This window comes from Gorilla gorilla, chromosome 7 (assembly GCF_029281585.2).
Source record: "Gorilla gorilla gorilla isolate KB3781 chromosome 7, NHGRI_mGorGor1-v2.1_pri, whole genome shotgun sequence".
Lineage (NCBI taxonomy): Eukaryota > Metazoa > Chordata > Mammalia > Primates > Hominidae > Gorilla > Gorilla gorilla.
In genome coordinates this window covers 39,527,621-39,542,991 of record NC_073231.2, presented here as the reverse complement: position 1 = coordinate 39,542,991, position 15,371 = coordinate 39,527,621, and the positions used below count along the sequence as shown (strand labels likewise).

At 38.1% G+C, this 15,371-nt stretch overlaps 1 protein-coding gene across 3 annotated transcripts in view; it reads right to left on the bottom strand.

The window, feature by feature from the left end:
• The window catches only part of ZNF704 (zinc finger protein 704), a 249,806-nt gene that overhangs the window by 183,272 nt on the left and 51,163 nt on the right, over positions 1-15,371 (bottom strand). For all 3 annotated transcript variants that reach the window (XM_063709200.1, XM_055349563.2, XM_031013787.3), the window contains exon 2: positions 13,528-13,769. In XM_063709200.1, coding sequence (XP_063565270.1) covers positions 13,528-13,748 — 221 coding nt within the window. In that variant the 5' untranslated portion in view covers positions 13,749-13,769. The remainder of the gene's footprint in view (positions 1-13,527; positions 13,770-15,371) is intronic.

The window sequence follows — 15,371 nt, the reverse complement described above, 5'->3', positions numbered from 1 at the left end:
AAACCACAAAATGGGCTTTTACCTCGTTTTAACCTTAGCAGACTGTTAAGCATCTTTCTAGTTTTGAAGGAGGCAGTGAAATCCCAAACATTCTTGGTTTTCTCTATTCAGCCTGATCTTATCTAATCTAAAAGAGAAACAGGTTATTCCACCAGCTTCGGACAAACAGTGTGGGGAGAAAGGAAACTCTTTGGCTACAAGGCTAGTTCCTGTGTGTCAGAGGTACAGGAGGTTCCTGGCCTGTGCACACATGGGATAAGTCCAAAGACTTCCTTAAGATCAAGGAGCAGAACTCCACAATTCCTCCCTCCTAACTACCAGTTTGATTTACTAAACTATTTTAACTCCGATGTGGAAACACACTTTCCAAGAACTCTCTTGTTCTTTGAAATTATATTCCTCCCCAAATTATCTGCAACTGAAGGTAGAAAGATTGTTTTTTTCAGTTGTAGATCTTACTATACTTTGTTTAAATTGCCTACAAAGAAAGGGACAGTTATTAATTGAATGTGAAGATGGATTTGAGGCTTAACACATTGGTGGTGAATCACAAAGTGCATCTCTTTTTAGGTTTGTAGCAACATCAACTCCAAATGTTAATTTTCAAGTTGTAACTTTATTTGTGGATATGTGGAAAATATGACTACACTGTTTGTTAGGAATGAGTCAAAAGAGAAACTTGTTAGTCCGGAAAAATAAACATGAAGGAGAACACAATTCTTAAATATAGCTTTAATGGGAGGTGATGTATTCTATTATGGTTAAGAAGCCCAACAGAGGCTACAATGCTATGCTCCTCATGGTCCCTCCTTACAAATGTGGTGCAGCTGTCTGGCACTTTCAACGTGATCGTTTGATACAATCATTAAGACTAGCTACCTGCTTAGTATTTGCAAAATTACATTGCATGTGCAAATAATTGAGGTGATATTTTGAAAACCACATAATGTATTTATCAACTGTGGTTAGAAAGAACAGTTCCTCCAAAAACAGTTCACAGTCACCAGTGTTCAAGATAGTTTTCTGTTTTATTCAGTAGCCTTTGATGAATTTGGTAAAGTCTAATCACATCCAAGTGTCATTAACGATTAGGGTTATCCTGGAATAATCAATCCCGAAGAACAAAAATACAGTTTCTACAAAGATTTGATAAAACTTTGCATCCAGCTGCGTGCGGTGCCTGACATCTGTAACCCCAGCACTTTGGGAGGCCAAGGTGGGCAGATCACTTGAGGTCAGGAGTTCTAGACCAACTTGGCCAACACAGTGAAACCCTGTCCTACTACAAACACAAAAGTTAGCCAGGCGTGGTGGCATACACCTGCAGTCCCAGCTACCCAGGAGGCTGAAGCAGGAGAATCGCTTGAACCTGGGAAGTGGAGGTTGAAGTAAGCTGAGATCTTGCCACTGCACTCCAGCCTGGGCAACAAAAGTGAGTGAGACTTCATTTCAAAAACAAAACAAAACTCTCACATCCTGCAGACAAAAGCCACACTTCACTTTAAAAAAATATGTGATAGCAAATTGGATGCAAAAATAGCAGATGACCTTGTAAGATGTTACTCTTAGAAAAGGGCAGCAACGTTAGGCAAATCTATTATGAGATGAATACTATTTTGGGGGTTGAGAAAGCAGAGTTCGTGAGCTTCCTTGAAGAAGTGAGTGTTTGCCAAATCCAGCCAAAACAAACCCTTAGCAGGAGAGAGCAACAAAAGCTTTTCATCATTTAGGAATTAAGCTGTACAAGCAAAGCTCGCCTTGAGAAATGCCAGTGTATGAAAATCAAGATGTACAGAAGTAGTTATATATATATTAAAACAAAATACGATAAAATAGCAAGCACTTCCAGTACATTTATTTACAACACGACTATGGTTTGACTAAGTCTACATACCATTCTTTACAAATATATTTATTGTTCATTTGATTTTTGCTCAAAGTATGCAGGTCTTTGTTAAAGGGATCTTAAATTCAAGATGTCTTAGAACAAACTTCTGATTTCCCTCCACTCATATCTACTTTCTTTTGTATTACTCCTGAATTCTTATTTTTTTTATTGGCATCACCAACCATTTTTTCCATGCAGCTGCCCAAGCCAGCATTTGTGACACCATCCTGAGTACCCTTCATCCTTACTATGCTCCCTACCAGCTTTATCCTCACCATGGCCTCTTGAACACAGCCCTCTTCTCTGTTGCTTTTGTACTGGCCAAAGGTTTCACAATTACTTCTTTCAGATTTCTACATCTGCCTCTTAATTATTCTTTCTGCTTTCAGTGTCAACACTTGTATACACTCCCTAGCTCCTCATGCCCACAGGGTACCAGGTGACATTTTTGAAATGCCAATCTTACGGTATCACCTGAACAGCTCTCCATCACCTAACAGATAAAAATCAAATTCTAAAAGTATTCCAAGTTAAGCCTAACTCTCCAGCTTTATCCCTTATCATTTCTCCACCCAGAACTCTATTTATAGGAGAGAGAAAAAAGGTTAACATTTAAAAGGAGAATCAATAACAGTTTAAGCGAGTAACAAAATAAATCCTTTGTATTTAGAAGTCTTTAAAATACATATTTACATATTTGTTGCACTTCCTAGTTTATAAGCAGTATGTATTAATGAGCTATTTTTTTACAATATTAAAAAAGTATGAACAAATGCATTCAGTGTGATAACTGTGGTCCAAGCCTACAGTATGTTTACTTGGTATGTTTGAACCGCTCTAATAGTAGCTACCATGGGGAATGTCAGAGTATCTGGTAACAACTAAAGAGGCTCTCTCAAACTCTGGAAATGAAGCCTGCTTTGTTTTTAAAGGACCAGAACTGTGGTAATACCCATTTAACCTTCCTTTGATTTAGATGGAATTTAAACATCTTCACAATAATTATAATTGTACTAAACATCAGTTATGCACAACTGGGAGTCATTTCCCTTTAGGGGACATACAGGAATCATGTTGCAGATTTGTAACTAATCTATTTAGTTCCAACTAGTCCAGCTAAATACTGCCTGGCCCACAGTTGATGAAACGCTTCCCTCCTTACCGTGGATGCTCCCTCCCGCCACCCCAACCCTCAACAAACACTGCCATAGAAAGCTATGTTCCACCCCTAGCAGTGTGAGTGAGGCATTTTCTTCCTGTGTGTTAGAGTAGGAAAAGAGGGAGAGCAAGAGACCAACCACTGCCTTTAGGATAAATGAGATGTTGGACTGAAATGCAAAATTAACTTATGCTTTATTCTAAAGCTGCACTGTTCAATACAGTCATCACTAGCCATGTGTGGCTATAGATCACTTGAAATGTGCCTTGTCCAAACTGAGATGTGCTATAAAATATACAGCAGATTTTTAAGATTTAGCATGCAAAAAAAAAGAATGGAAAGTGTCTCATTAATGACTTTTCATATTGACATATGTTCAAATAATGATATTTAAGATACATTGGGTTAAATAATATGAGTTATTAAAATTATTTTTGCCTGTTTCTTTTTCCTATTTTTTAATAAAAATTGTATTTACTTAGAAGCATTCAGAATGTCAACAAAAGAGCTATACCTTTTTTTTTTTGCGACGAGAATGGTATTCAGTTGACAGAACAATTATTTCATATAACCTGCATCAGAGATAACTGAAGATGAAATAACTACCATCCCTATATATAACTCATTTGTGCTGTGCACCAAAAAGAACCTGCTTTAAATTTCCATGCCAATTTATAACCCCCATACTGTACCAGGCACAGTTAGTGGCTATCAAAAATACCACTAGGACAGGGCTATCTAAAGACATATGTGGTAGTGTGTTAACTATACAAAAAAAGGCACTGTACAGTTTAAAAACAAATCTTACGCAGCCTTACATTTCAATTTTTTTCTTTAAAAGGAGTGAGTTGTGTACAAGGGGGTTAATGCTTTATAGCAGGGGTCCTCAGTCACCCCCAACCCAAGAGTCTATGGCCTGTTAGGAACTGGGCTGCAAAGCAGAAGGTGAGCTGCAGTGGGCAAGTAAGCATTACCACCTGAGTTCCGCCTCCTGTCAGATCAGTGGTGGCATTAGATTCTCAAAGGCACGTGAACCCTATTGTGAACTGCGCATGTGAGGTGTCTAGTTTGCACACTCCTTATAACAATCAAATGATAAGTAATGCACTTGAATCATCCTGAAACCATACCCCACCCACCATGGAAAAACTGTCTGCCATGAAACTGGTCCCTGGTGCCAAAACGGCTGGGGACAGCTGCTTTATAGACAAGAAAAAAACTGCAATAGAACCAACTTGTCCATCATAATTGTCTTCTTCATCTTCCTCCTCCTCCTCTTTTTTCTTCCTCCTCTTTATTTTCTTGCTTTTTTTTGGCCTTGAGGACTCCCTTTTTTGAAAGCATCAGGCTTTCCTTTTAGCTTGAAATGCAACGATATTCTTTGGGTATTTTTCCTGCAGCTTTGCAGCCTTCTTTTCTTAAGGCTGCTTGTCATCTGCAGCAGTGTCATACCACATCTCTCCCAGTTTCTTTGCAACATCATCAATGGATAGGCCAGCATGTTCTCCTTTGATTTTAGGGTGAAACTTAGAATGGAACAGAAGAAAGGTCGAAAGAGGTCTCCTGGGTGCATGTCTCTGAGAAATTCTTAGAAAACTCTGAGAAGTTGATGGGAGCATCTGGGCGCTGCTTCCTTTTCTCCCAACAAGTTTGCGCAAAGAATGCATACAATGACTTTTTGCCTCTTGGTGTCTTAGGATTTTGCCTCTAGGCTTCTTAGGATCTCCTTTGCTCCTGTTTAGTTATTTTTCCTCAGCAAGGCAAGAGTCACCCAGTGCCCATCTGGCTCTCATTTTCTCTGGCACTGTCTCTATGGAGCTCAATGTACCTCAATCACTGTCTCTTTTTCCTATTTTTAATGTAGCTATTATACCATAAATTTTTATACTATAGATACAGTTCACATTAAATTTCTATTGGACAGTGCTGCTTGAATGTTATCCTTTTTAGATAAACAAATGACCAATATCTTGGTTATTACTTGCCTTTCTATAATAAAAGCAGAGTACAGAATCTATAATGACAAGGGGAGATGAAGAGTTTTAAGAATCTCATTATTTCTATTTCTTGATTATTTACATTTTGAGCAGATATAGGGAGGAAAAAAAGATGCTGCATCACATCTAAACCAATTCTGCAGAGGCAACCTACAGCATGGGCATCACAAAAGTGGTATAATGGTACTCCTAAACATTTTAGAACATTCTCATATATCCAATCTGTGCAACAAAGCCAATGGTCCACCTCGTACGACAGTGCTACCGGTCCACCTGAAGTTTCAGTTTTAACTTTTCTCCATTTTGCTGCCAATGATGATTTACAAAGAAGGACATTTACTAATTATCCAAGGACTCTTTGGAAGTGATACTTGAAAATGCCCAAGCTTTGTTGATACAGAGAGCATAACCTTCATTAATGGCAGTGACATAAATTATTATTTTAAAAATTCATATTTATGATCAGAATTCTAAATTCACAATGCCATTCTAAACAGGTGACACATTATAATCTAGCACTAATGTGTGCTTATAATAAAGAACTTATAGTACACAAAAAATTATGAATTTTGAATGTCATTTTTAACATCAACCAAAAGAAGAAGAGTACTAAATTCTCTTTAAAACACACACATACATACACACACATACTACATGGGCCAAATTTGTGTCATAAAACAAGCTTGCCTAAGGTATAATTAAGAAAATTGAGAGGCCGGGCGCGGTGGCTCATGCCTGTAATCCCAGCACTTTGGGAGGCCGAGGCGGGCAGATCATGAGGTCAGGTGATCGAGACCATCCTGTCTTAACACGGTGAAACCCCGTCTCTACTAAAAATACAAAAAAATTAGCCAGGCGTGGTGGTGGGCGCCTGTGGTCCCAGCTACTCAGGACGCTGAAGCAGGAGAATGGCGTGAACCCAGAAGGCGGAGCTTGCAGTCAGCAGAGATGGTGCCACTGCACTCCAGCCTGGGCAACAGAGCAAGACTCTGTCTCAAAAAAAAAAAGAAAAGAAAATTGAGATAACATCAATGTTACTAGGGTTAGTACAAGAAAGAGAACTGCTGGAAAAAGTTATCATCTTACCTTACTACCTTCCTTCCCATTTTTATAGAACATTAGGAGAGTGAAGTGGCAGCATATGTGCATTTAGATTACAGAAATTCATCTACAGGCACTTGGCAGGAAGAGAGGGCTATTTTTAAAAACAACAAACAAAAACCTACCATTCCACCATTCCATTCAATGAAATTTTGCCCCAGAGTAAGAAGGGAGACAGAATTGCTTCTTTTCAAGTGGTTTCAGATCCCAAGTCTTTCAAACTGAGTTCTGTTCTTACAGGTAACGGAGGACATTAAAAAGAACAATTTTGTCTGTATTTGATTTGTGTGTTGATGTGAGAATCTAAATCCTCAGCAAGATGGGGCTTGACTGTGTACTGATGGCACAATGTGCTGCATTCAGTCATAATGTCAATTATACTGGTTCCTACCATTTCCCTGTCTGCATCCCCCATCTCCATGACTATACTTGAGTTTTAGAAAGAACATTTTGGCAAATGTGTAGCAAATAGACTGTAGCAAGAAACCAGAGACAACAGTTATTTGCTGCCCTGAATTACTGAAATGATGGGAAGAGATAAATGGATAAAAGTTTCTTGGAAAAGATGTTCTTTATAGCTACTTTATGGGTATTGCTTCAGTTCTTAAGGGGAGTCCACCAATTATACAGTACCAGTATTTCTCTAACATGAGTGAGTACATTTACATTCCCCTCAAAATCTATTTTTTAAAAAGAAATGTTCTAAAATTTCAATGCTCTATTTTTTAAAAAGAAATATTTTAAAATGGTAAAGTGACCTTTTTTCTTTTTTTCAGTAGTCTCATACTGGTTACAGAGTTTGTGACCTGAAAAGTTTTTAACACATTTAAACATTAAACATTTGTTCCAGGAACTGCTAGGCTTCTAGAGATTCAAAAATAAAAGATACCATTTTTGTCTTATCTCACTTAATTACAAATTTGACATAGGCGACTTTCCGATAAACTGTCTAAAGTACATAAAAGAAAGGAGAAAATGTAGACACTACCATTGAAAATGGGAGCCAAATTAGTTCACAGTTTCCCATCGTATTTATAGGATTTTGCTTGTAGCTCAGATCATTTCCTAACTTTGAACTCAAAGGTCAATGTGTTTCTGAAGTTCTTTTAAACTATATAATTCCCAGAATGGCATGCTATAAGGAGACGATGATTTCATTTTATTCAGCAAGTGATAAATATGACATCACTGTATTTTAAAACCCTGAAAAACAAATAGTACCATATGTTTTGTTTTCTTCCAACCACAAACTAACAATCTGTAGTATTCTAATAAACTGCTGTTAGGTCTAAGAATACTTCTGGCCAAATTTTCCTTTTTTCTTTGTTATAACTGGTTTGCTAATACATTTCTCTAGCTTTAGAGTTATAATTAGAAGACAGTTACTACTTTGCATAATCAAATTGTAATTGCTGTTTGGGTGAAATCCAACGAATTTAAGCAACAGTACCTTCAAAACCACGATGTCTGGAAAAAACAGAATAACAAATGTCAGGCTCTAATGATCTAGGTTATCTAACAATGCTTAACTGTTGAATTACTTTAGAGGCTGGACAATAAGTAATAATTGACTTATCAATATATTTTGAGCATTACATTTGTAAATGACAATAAGTTAATGGTCTCCAATAAACACAAATGGTGATGATAAGGAACAAAAATTCACTTGAGATCAGAAACCTATCCCAGTCTTAGGTCTGTCATTGGTGAAATATGTGTTTCTGGGTGAGTCACTTAACTTTCCAAATCTGTTTACTCATTTGCAAAATGGAAGTTAAGAAATCTAATGATAATAGACATTTGTCAATTTTTTGGAAGCCTCATGGCTGAATTTGCTTCTGTGTCTGGAGAACTTCCTAGCACAGATGTCTCTCACTTTAGAAGCCAAAAAGCCCAGTTGCAAGCACTGGTTCTGTAGAGTGAATGAACATAGCTATGTTTCTAGCTGTTCACCCTCCTGTCTATTTTCTGACCTGGTTCCCCAGCCTTCCCAGCAACTCTGTGAGCTACCTTGATGGTCTTTCAAAAAATTTCACTCTTTGTTAAATCAGCCAGAGTCACTGTCTGTTCTTACAACCAAGAAGCCTCACTTCTACCTCAAGGTCTGGTCTGTACACTTCTCTTCATCTCAACTGTCACTCTTGTCTAAACTACCATAATTTCTTTCCTGTACTAATGTGGTAGCTTCCTGATTGGTCTTCCTTTGTCAATTCTTGTCCTCCTCTGATCCATTCTACACATAACAGCTAAAGTGATCTTCCATTGAGATGAATGAAATCATATTCTCCTCCACAAAATCCTTCTCAGTGACATAAAAATGGAATTTAAACATCCTTTGCACAATCAGTATAGCTCAACATGATCTGGCCAGCCTTCTTTTCCGAACTCAAATGTCTATTAACTGATGAGTGGATAAAAAAAATGTGGTATGTCTATGAAATAAAATATTTTGGCAAATGAATGAAGTACTGACACATGCTATCACATGGATGAACCTTTCAAACATGCTCTCTTTTCCTGTCCTTAAACTCTTGAAGCCTATTTTCCTCAACTCTCCATAGGGATCAATGAAACTAGTATCTTCATCTCTCTCAGAGAGAGATCAGCCCTTGAGTGATTGCCATCCCAACAATTAGCATCGACACTTTTAGTACTTGTTACCCCCAACCCAATTACTGCTCTCCAATGATCCTAAAAGCTAGGAATAAATTTTCTTTCTGTTAATGATAAATCTTTAATTCTAAAGAGAAACAGTGCTTGCTCATGTGCTCTCACATACTCTTGCCCTCTCTTTCTGTGTAGTTATCTCTCCTGAGGAAAGTTGAATAATTTGAAGAATACTTTGGGTACCCAACTCTATAGCACTTACTCCAAATCACGCTCAAAAAAGAAAGTAGTGCTTTTCCCTTGAAATCAATCAAGCAATATCCCAGGGGTAAGCAGACTCTCCTACAGTAAAGATTGTTCCTACCAACCCCAGGAAACTCAGAAGAGGGGTAGTTTGTATTCTTTCCTCTCATGACTCAATTAATTAATTAAAGAATTAATTTTAGGATCCTAGGGCCAAACAATCAGTTGCCATTTTTTCACAGGAAGCTTAGGGCCCTCTTAAACAATGAAGATTCCAGGTAGTCTGCACTGGTAACTCAAAGGGCAGGGAGACTGGCCCCTGTCTCAAGCCCGCACAGCCCAGGGCACTTTTAATATATAAAGTACAATATTGTGGGGTGGGAGGAAGGCAGCCATGAGTATGCACCTTACAGATCTCCAATAACAGGGAGCTAACTGACCAAGGAAGGGCCCAGCTGCTGGCCGCTGAAACCATCTGCTGCATTTGTGCCAAGGCCACAGCTCCCACATGCTCCTCCCAGCAAATGATGGAGTACAGCAGGGTTACCAATGCAGGACTCCTGAGGGCCTTGCCCAGCTACCTGGGACACTTCCCTCCAACTTTCCTGCCCTCTCTCCATCACTGCGCTCAGACTAGCACCCTAAACTGACATGCATCTCCCTCCTGTCCTTGCCCCTCCTGTCCCATTTCTCTCTCAGGTGTTTCTCTTACTAAAACGTTTGCATGTTTAATCCTGTCTTGGCATTTGCTTCTCCAATGACCCAGCCTAACACATCTGGATTAATAACTTACTTAAATTTATATTTTTCTGAAACTAGCAACTTTAAAATTGGTTCTCAAATATTGGGTAAACAAACAGGGAGTTTGCATTGACACTGAACTCTTCCTTCTCTATTTCAATCGTCCCTATCTTGAAAAAGATATCAATAAAAAAAATTGGGCTTTTAAATAGATGTATAAAATTAATAACTTCCTTAAAACTAAAAGATTTTCCCTTAATTACAAATTTACCCCCAGTCCTAATGGGAAGGGAGCAAATCAGGAACTGTTATTTAAAATTAGCCACATATGTGTCTGTCCCTCTCATTCCACCGTAACCTCCAGGAAGGCTGGCACCTCACTCATTATTTTTACTGAGTACTGGGTTTGTAGCAGGTACTCAAGAAAAACCTGGTGAATGGAGGCAGGAGATCTGAAACTACAGTGAGGTAGAGAGTAAGGTGGGAAGGGGTTCCCAGATCTCTCTAGTTACATGAAATAAGCGATTGAAATACATGTATTGCTTTTATTATATAAACCTCAGAAAATAAACTTTGAGTTTCATTTTACAAACCAGAGAAAGTAAAGTTCAACAAAAATCTTAGCTTTAATGAGAATAAGCAAAAGATAAAGTGAGAAACGTTACAGGGAACTGATTTTAAATGACTGAAGAACTCTGCATTCTATGGACCTAAAATGATTATCCTGCTTTTTGGCCAAAATATCATATATATATTTTTAAACATTTATCATATATTTTATAAGAGATGGATACAGATATTCCTCAGTACCCATGGGGGTTGGTTCCAGGACTCCCTATAGACACAAAATCAGCAGATGCTCGAGTCTCTTATATAAAATGCCATAGTATTTAAATATAACCTAGCACATCCTCTGGTATACTTTAAAGCAGCTCTGGATTACTTATAATACCTAATACAATGTAAACACTATGTAAATAGTTGTTATACTGTATTGTTTAGGAAATAAAGACAAGAAAATATATCTGTACATTTTTGGTATAGACAATTTTTTTCCAGATATTTTCAATCAGTGGTTCGTTGAACCCACAGGTGCAGAACCCATGGATACACAGGGCCAATTGTATATAGATATCCTTGTATTGATAAATTTCACTATACTGTAGATTTACTCAAAGTTCATTATTTATACCTGTCAACAGATATATTTCTTCTTAGTAAACAAAAGGAAAATCCTACATCTTCCTACTGTATCAGGTAAAGAAGTTTCTTTAAAACAAAATATTGATATACTTAGGTGACAGTGGGAAGTCCGACATTTATTAAACTTGGTAACAGTAAATGGAAATAGAGTTTGAGAGTTTGATCATTATAATCCACAATGCTTGATTCCCTCACCATCATTTTTTTTAAAAGCAACTTATCTCACCAACTGCTGGCACACTGTATTTATGATGATTAAATTCCTACTATAGCAATGAAAACAAGTATATTAGTAGACACCCCAAACAATGAAGCCTTAAGTAGTATTTCCCATAATAGATTAATACATCTAAATTATACCTTGTCATTGGGGGACTTTCGCTGTGCATTAATGGATTTAAAACCTAATTAACTTTCCCACACTGTTTAAGAACCTCACAATAACACTGGCGTGGGATCATGTACTTTTAAGTACATTCAGTGAACCATAAAAGGTGGAAAATATCCTACATACCAGAGTCAGAAAAGGCAGAAAACATCTTTCTTCTTCCTCTTTTCATTATTTTCTCCAGGAAGTGCTCCAAGTGAGGTGGAATTAAAGAATAAAGGTATACTTAAAACAACCTATGGCAATTTAAAATGATTAATTCCAGATCTTTTAACATATACAATGGTCTAATGGAAATTTTATGTAGAATAAGTCCTATAGAATTGCAAGTTGGTATTAAACTGACACTAGAAGTCTAACTTTTGCCCTACAGACTTAGGAAAAAAAAAAAAAAGCACAGTTCTTCACATTTCAAATTGTTAACATGTCAGTTTCCTATGAGACAACCAAACAACAAGTACAAATTGAGATGCCTATGAGGGTCAGGGTATGATAAAATGTTTCACAACCATGCCACAGTAGAAGGAAATAATCCTAAATAACTTAACATGTATTTATATGAAAAACATTAGAAAAGCAAATAATTCCAAGTAGTTAAACAGAAGTAATGAATATGTGAAAATTTTCAATTAAAGGTTAAAGAAAACTAAGAGGCCTATAATTTTAGAAAGTCTGACAAATCTGGCAATGGGAGAAAATAATAATTTTCTAGAGAAGATACTTTTGATTTAATACAGAAAGAAATGAAACGTTAATTACAAAACGTGAACAGGCAGGAAAGGCACATTTATTCCTCTTCCAAAGGTACTGTTTTCCTCGTTAACTGTTAGAAACCACTTGGACAAATGCAGGACTTCTCAAACAATTGCTATAAGCTCTAAGTTTCATTATAAATGATTTTTGGCAACAAAATGTGGCACCCATATTACAAATAAGCAATCTCTCATGCTACAGCATTTTCTTTTTTTTCATCTGACAAATATTCATGAGTCCCCAGAACATAATTAAGCACTGTTCCAGGGCTAGGGATAAAGCATGAACAGAGTAATCTAAAATCCCTGCTGACGTGGAGCTTGTTTTCTAGGTGAGACAAATGATATGCAAGAAAGTAAAAGGTCTAATATGTATGCGCCACCACTGCCACTGTCATTCTGCCAGAATATTGTCCTTTGGTTCAGTGCTATTGGGTGTGGTTTAAATAAAATTATAATGTGACAAAGGCCTTTTTTTTTTTACTTGTTTTTAGAAAGACAAAGGCTTTTTGATATTTCAGATAAACCCTCTTGGTTGAGTTTTAAAGTAGATCTATCATACAAAGATTATCAAGATATAAACCAGGCATCACCAACTTTTTTCTTTTTTTTTCTTTTACATATTTTAGACTTTACAGACCACCTGTGCTCTGTGTCGCCTATTCTTCATTTCTTTTAAGCCGTTAAAAAGGCAGGCCAGGCACAGTAACTCATGCCTGTAATCTCAGGACTTTGGGAGGCTGAAGGTGGGAGAATCGCTTGAGCTCAGGAGTTCAAGACCTGCCTGGGTAACACAGTGAGACACCATCTCTACAAAAAATAAAAATAATTAGCTGGGCATGGCTGCATATGCCTGTAGTCCCAGCCAGCTACTCTAGAGCCTGAGACAGGAGGACTGCTTGTGCCCAGAAGTTCAAGGCCGCAGTGAGCTACCTTTGCGTCACTGCACTCCAGCTTGAACGACAGAACCAGACCCTATCTCTATTTGGAAAAAAAAAAAAAAGTAAAACCATTCTTATGTTACAGGCCACAGAAAAACAGATCAGGGGCTGAATTTGGCCTGCAGCCATAGTTTACCAACCTCTGACCAAAGATCTGTGTACACTTGCTTTGAAGTGGATACAGTCCTACTTAATGTATGCTCAGTCCTCTATATGTTTCATCCTATTTTTTTGCATTTATTCCTTTGCTCTTTATTATTCATTTATTAAAATTGAATAAAACATTTCTTTTCTAGAGCTACAATAGTTCCAACTACAGCAGCCTCAAAGTCAGTTATGAAGAGTAAGGCCACCTGCTCTATTTCACACAAGCAACAGAAAAAATTTCTTGGCAGAAAACCTTTCATATGTCTATATACTGAAGAGAGTCTGTACACTGGCAGAGATTATGCATGCTCTCCACCAACTTCCTGGGGCAGACACATGTGAGATTTAATGTTCCCTTACCTTGCTGGAGGAACATCAATGTTGGAGGAAACAACTTTTCTTTTTTGCTCAAGGAGACAGATGGAGCGAGTGTTTTCTTTTTCATGGTCAAGGATCCGGCTGGCTTTTTTGGTGTCTGCTGTTTTCACATCTTCCTCCATGGCCAAGGAAAACACGTGTTGATGAGACATTTTTTTACCACAGTCACGTTTTAAGTCCTCTGACTGAAATGTGAAGGTCATTTCCCGCTTAATGCTCCCCACCTGTGAAATGAAACACAGAAATTCTTACTCACATAAAACATCACCTTTGTACGACTACTGCAGATGGCGGTGAGGAGAGATTACAGACACTGTCCTCCCTGTTCATCTGAAAGATAGTATAATTTTAATGAGAAAAATGCAACATAGAAATAAAATAACTTCACAAAATAATATACAATCAATGCATCTGTAATAATGCAAATAAGAAACATCACAAACACACAAAAAATGCCTCCCAGGTATACAAAAACAAAGATTTGAAAAGTGTAATACCTCTAATTTTTTTAAATGTAAAACATCGTTTTATCTCCCACAACTAAGAAAATTCAAGTAAACTCTTAAATATTTCAGTCTGATTATCATGTTTAATAGAAGAGAGCTAATGTATAAAATCAAACTTTCTTTTTGGCTAATAATACTGGTCTTAACCACACTCTGTAGTTCATGAAGAATTATTTCTTATCCTTCATCCCCAACAGTTAAGATTTTTTTTATTAATTTATTTTAATTTTTTTATTATACTTTAAGTTCTAGGGTAAATGTGCACAACGTGCAGGTTTGTTACATATGTATACATGTGCCATGTTGGTGTGCTGCACCCGTTAACTCGTCATTTACATTAGGTATATCTCCTAATGCTATCCCTTCCCCCTCCCCCCAACCCATGACAGGCCCCGGTGTATGATGTTCCCCACCCTGTGTCCAAGTGTTCTCATTGTTCAATTCGCACCTATGAGTGAGAACATGTGATGAACTCATCCTTTTTTACGGCTGCATAGTATTCCATGGTGTATATGTGCCACAGTTTCTTAATCCAGTCTATCACTGATGGGACATTTGGGTTGGTTCCAACTCTTTGCTATTTGTCTTCTTTTGAGAAGTGTCTGTTCATATCTTTTGCCTACTTTTTGATGGGGTTGTTTGATGTTTTCTTGTAAATTTGTTTAAGATCTTTGTAGATTCTGGATATTGGCCCTTTGTCAGGATGGAAGTTCCAAAATGGCCGAATAGGAACAGCTCCAGTCTACAACTCCCAGCCTGAGTGATGCAGAAGACGGGGGATTTCTGCATTACCAACTGAGGTACCAGGTTCATCTCAATGGGGCTTGTCACACAGTGAGTGCAGCCCACAGAGCAGGGTGGGGCATCGCCTCATCCGAGAAGTGCAAAGGGTCAGGGAATTCCCTTTCCTAGCCCAGGGAAGCCGTGACAGACGGTACCTGGAAAATCAGGACACTCTCACCCTAACACTGCGCTTTTCCAATGGCCTTAGCAAACAGCACACCAGGAGACTATATCCCGTGCCTGGCTCGGAGGTTCCCACACCCACGAAGTCTTGCTCACTGCAAGGACAGCAGTCTGAGATCAAACTGCAAGGCGGCAGCAAGGCTGGGGGAGGGGCATCAGCCATTGCTGAGGCTTGAGTAGGTAAACAAAACGGCTGGGAAGCTCGAACCTGGTGGAGCCCACTGCAGCTCAAGGAAGCCTGCCTGCCTCTGTAGACTCCACCTCTGGGGGTAGGGCACAGCTGAAGAAAAGGCAGCAGCAACTTCTGCAGACTTACACGTCCCTGTCTGACAGCTTTGAAAAGAGTAATGCTTC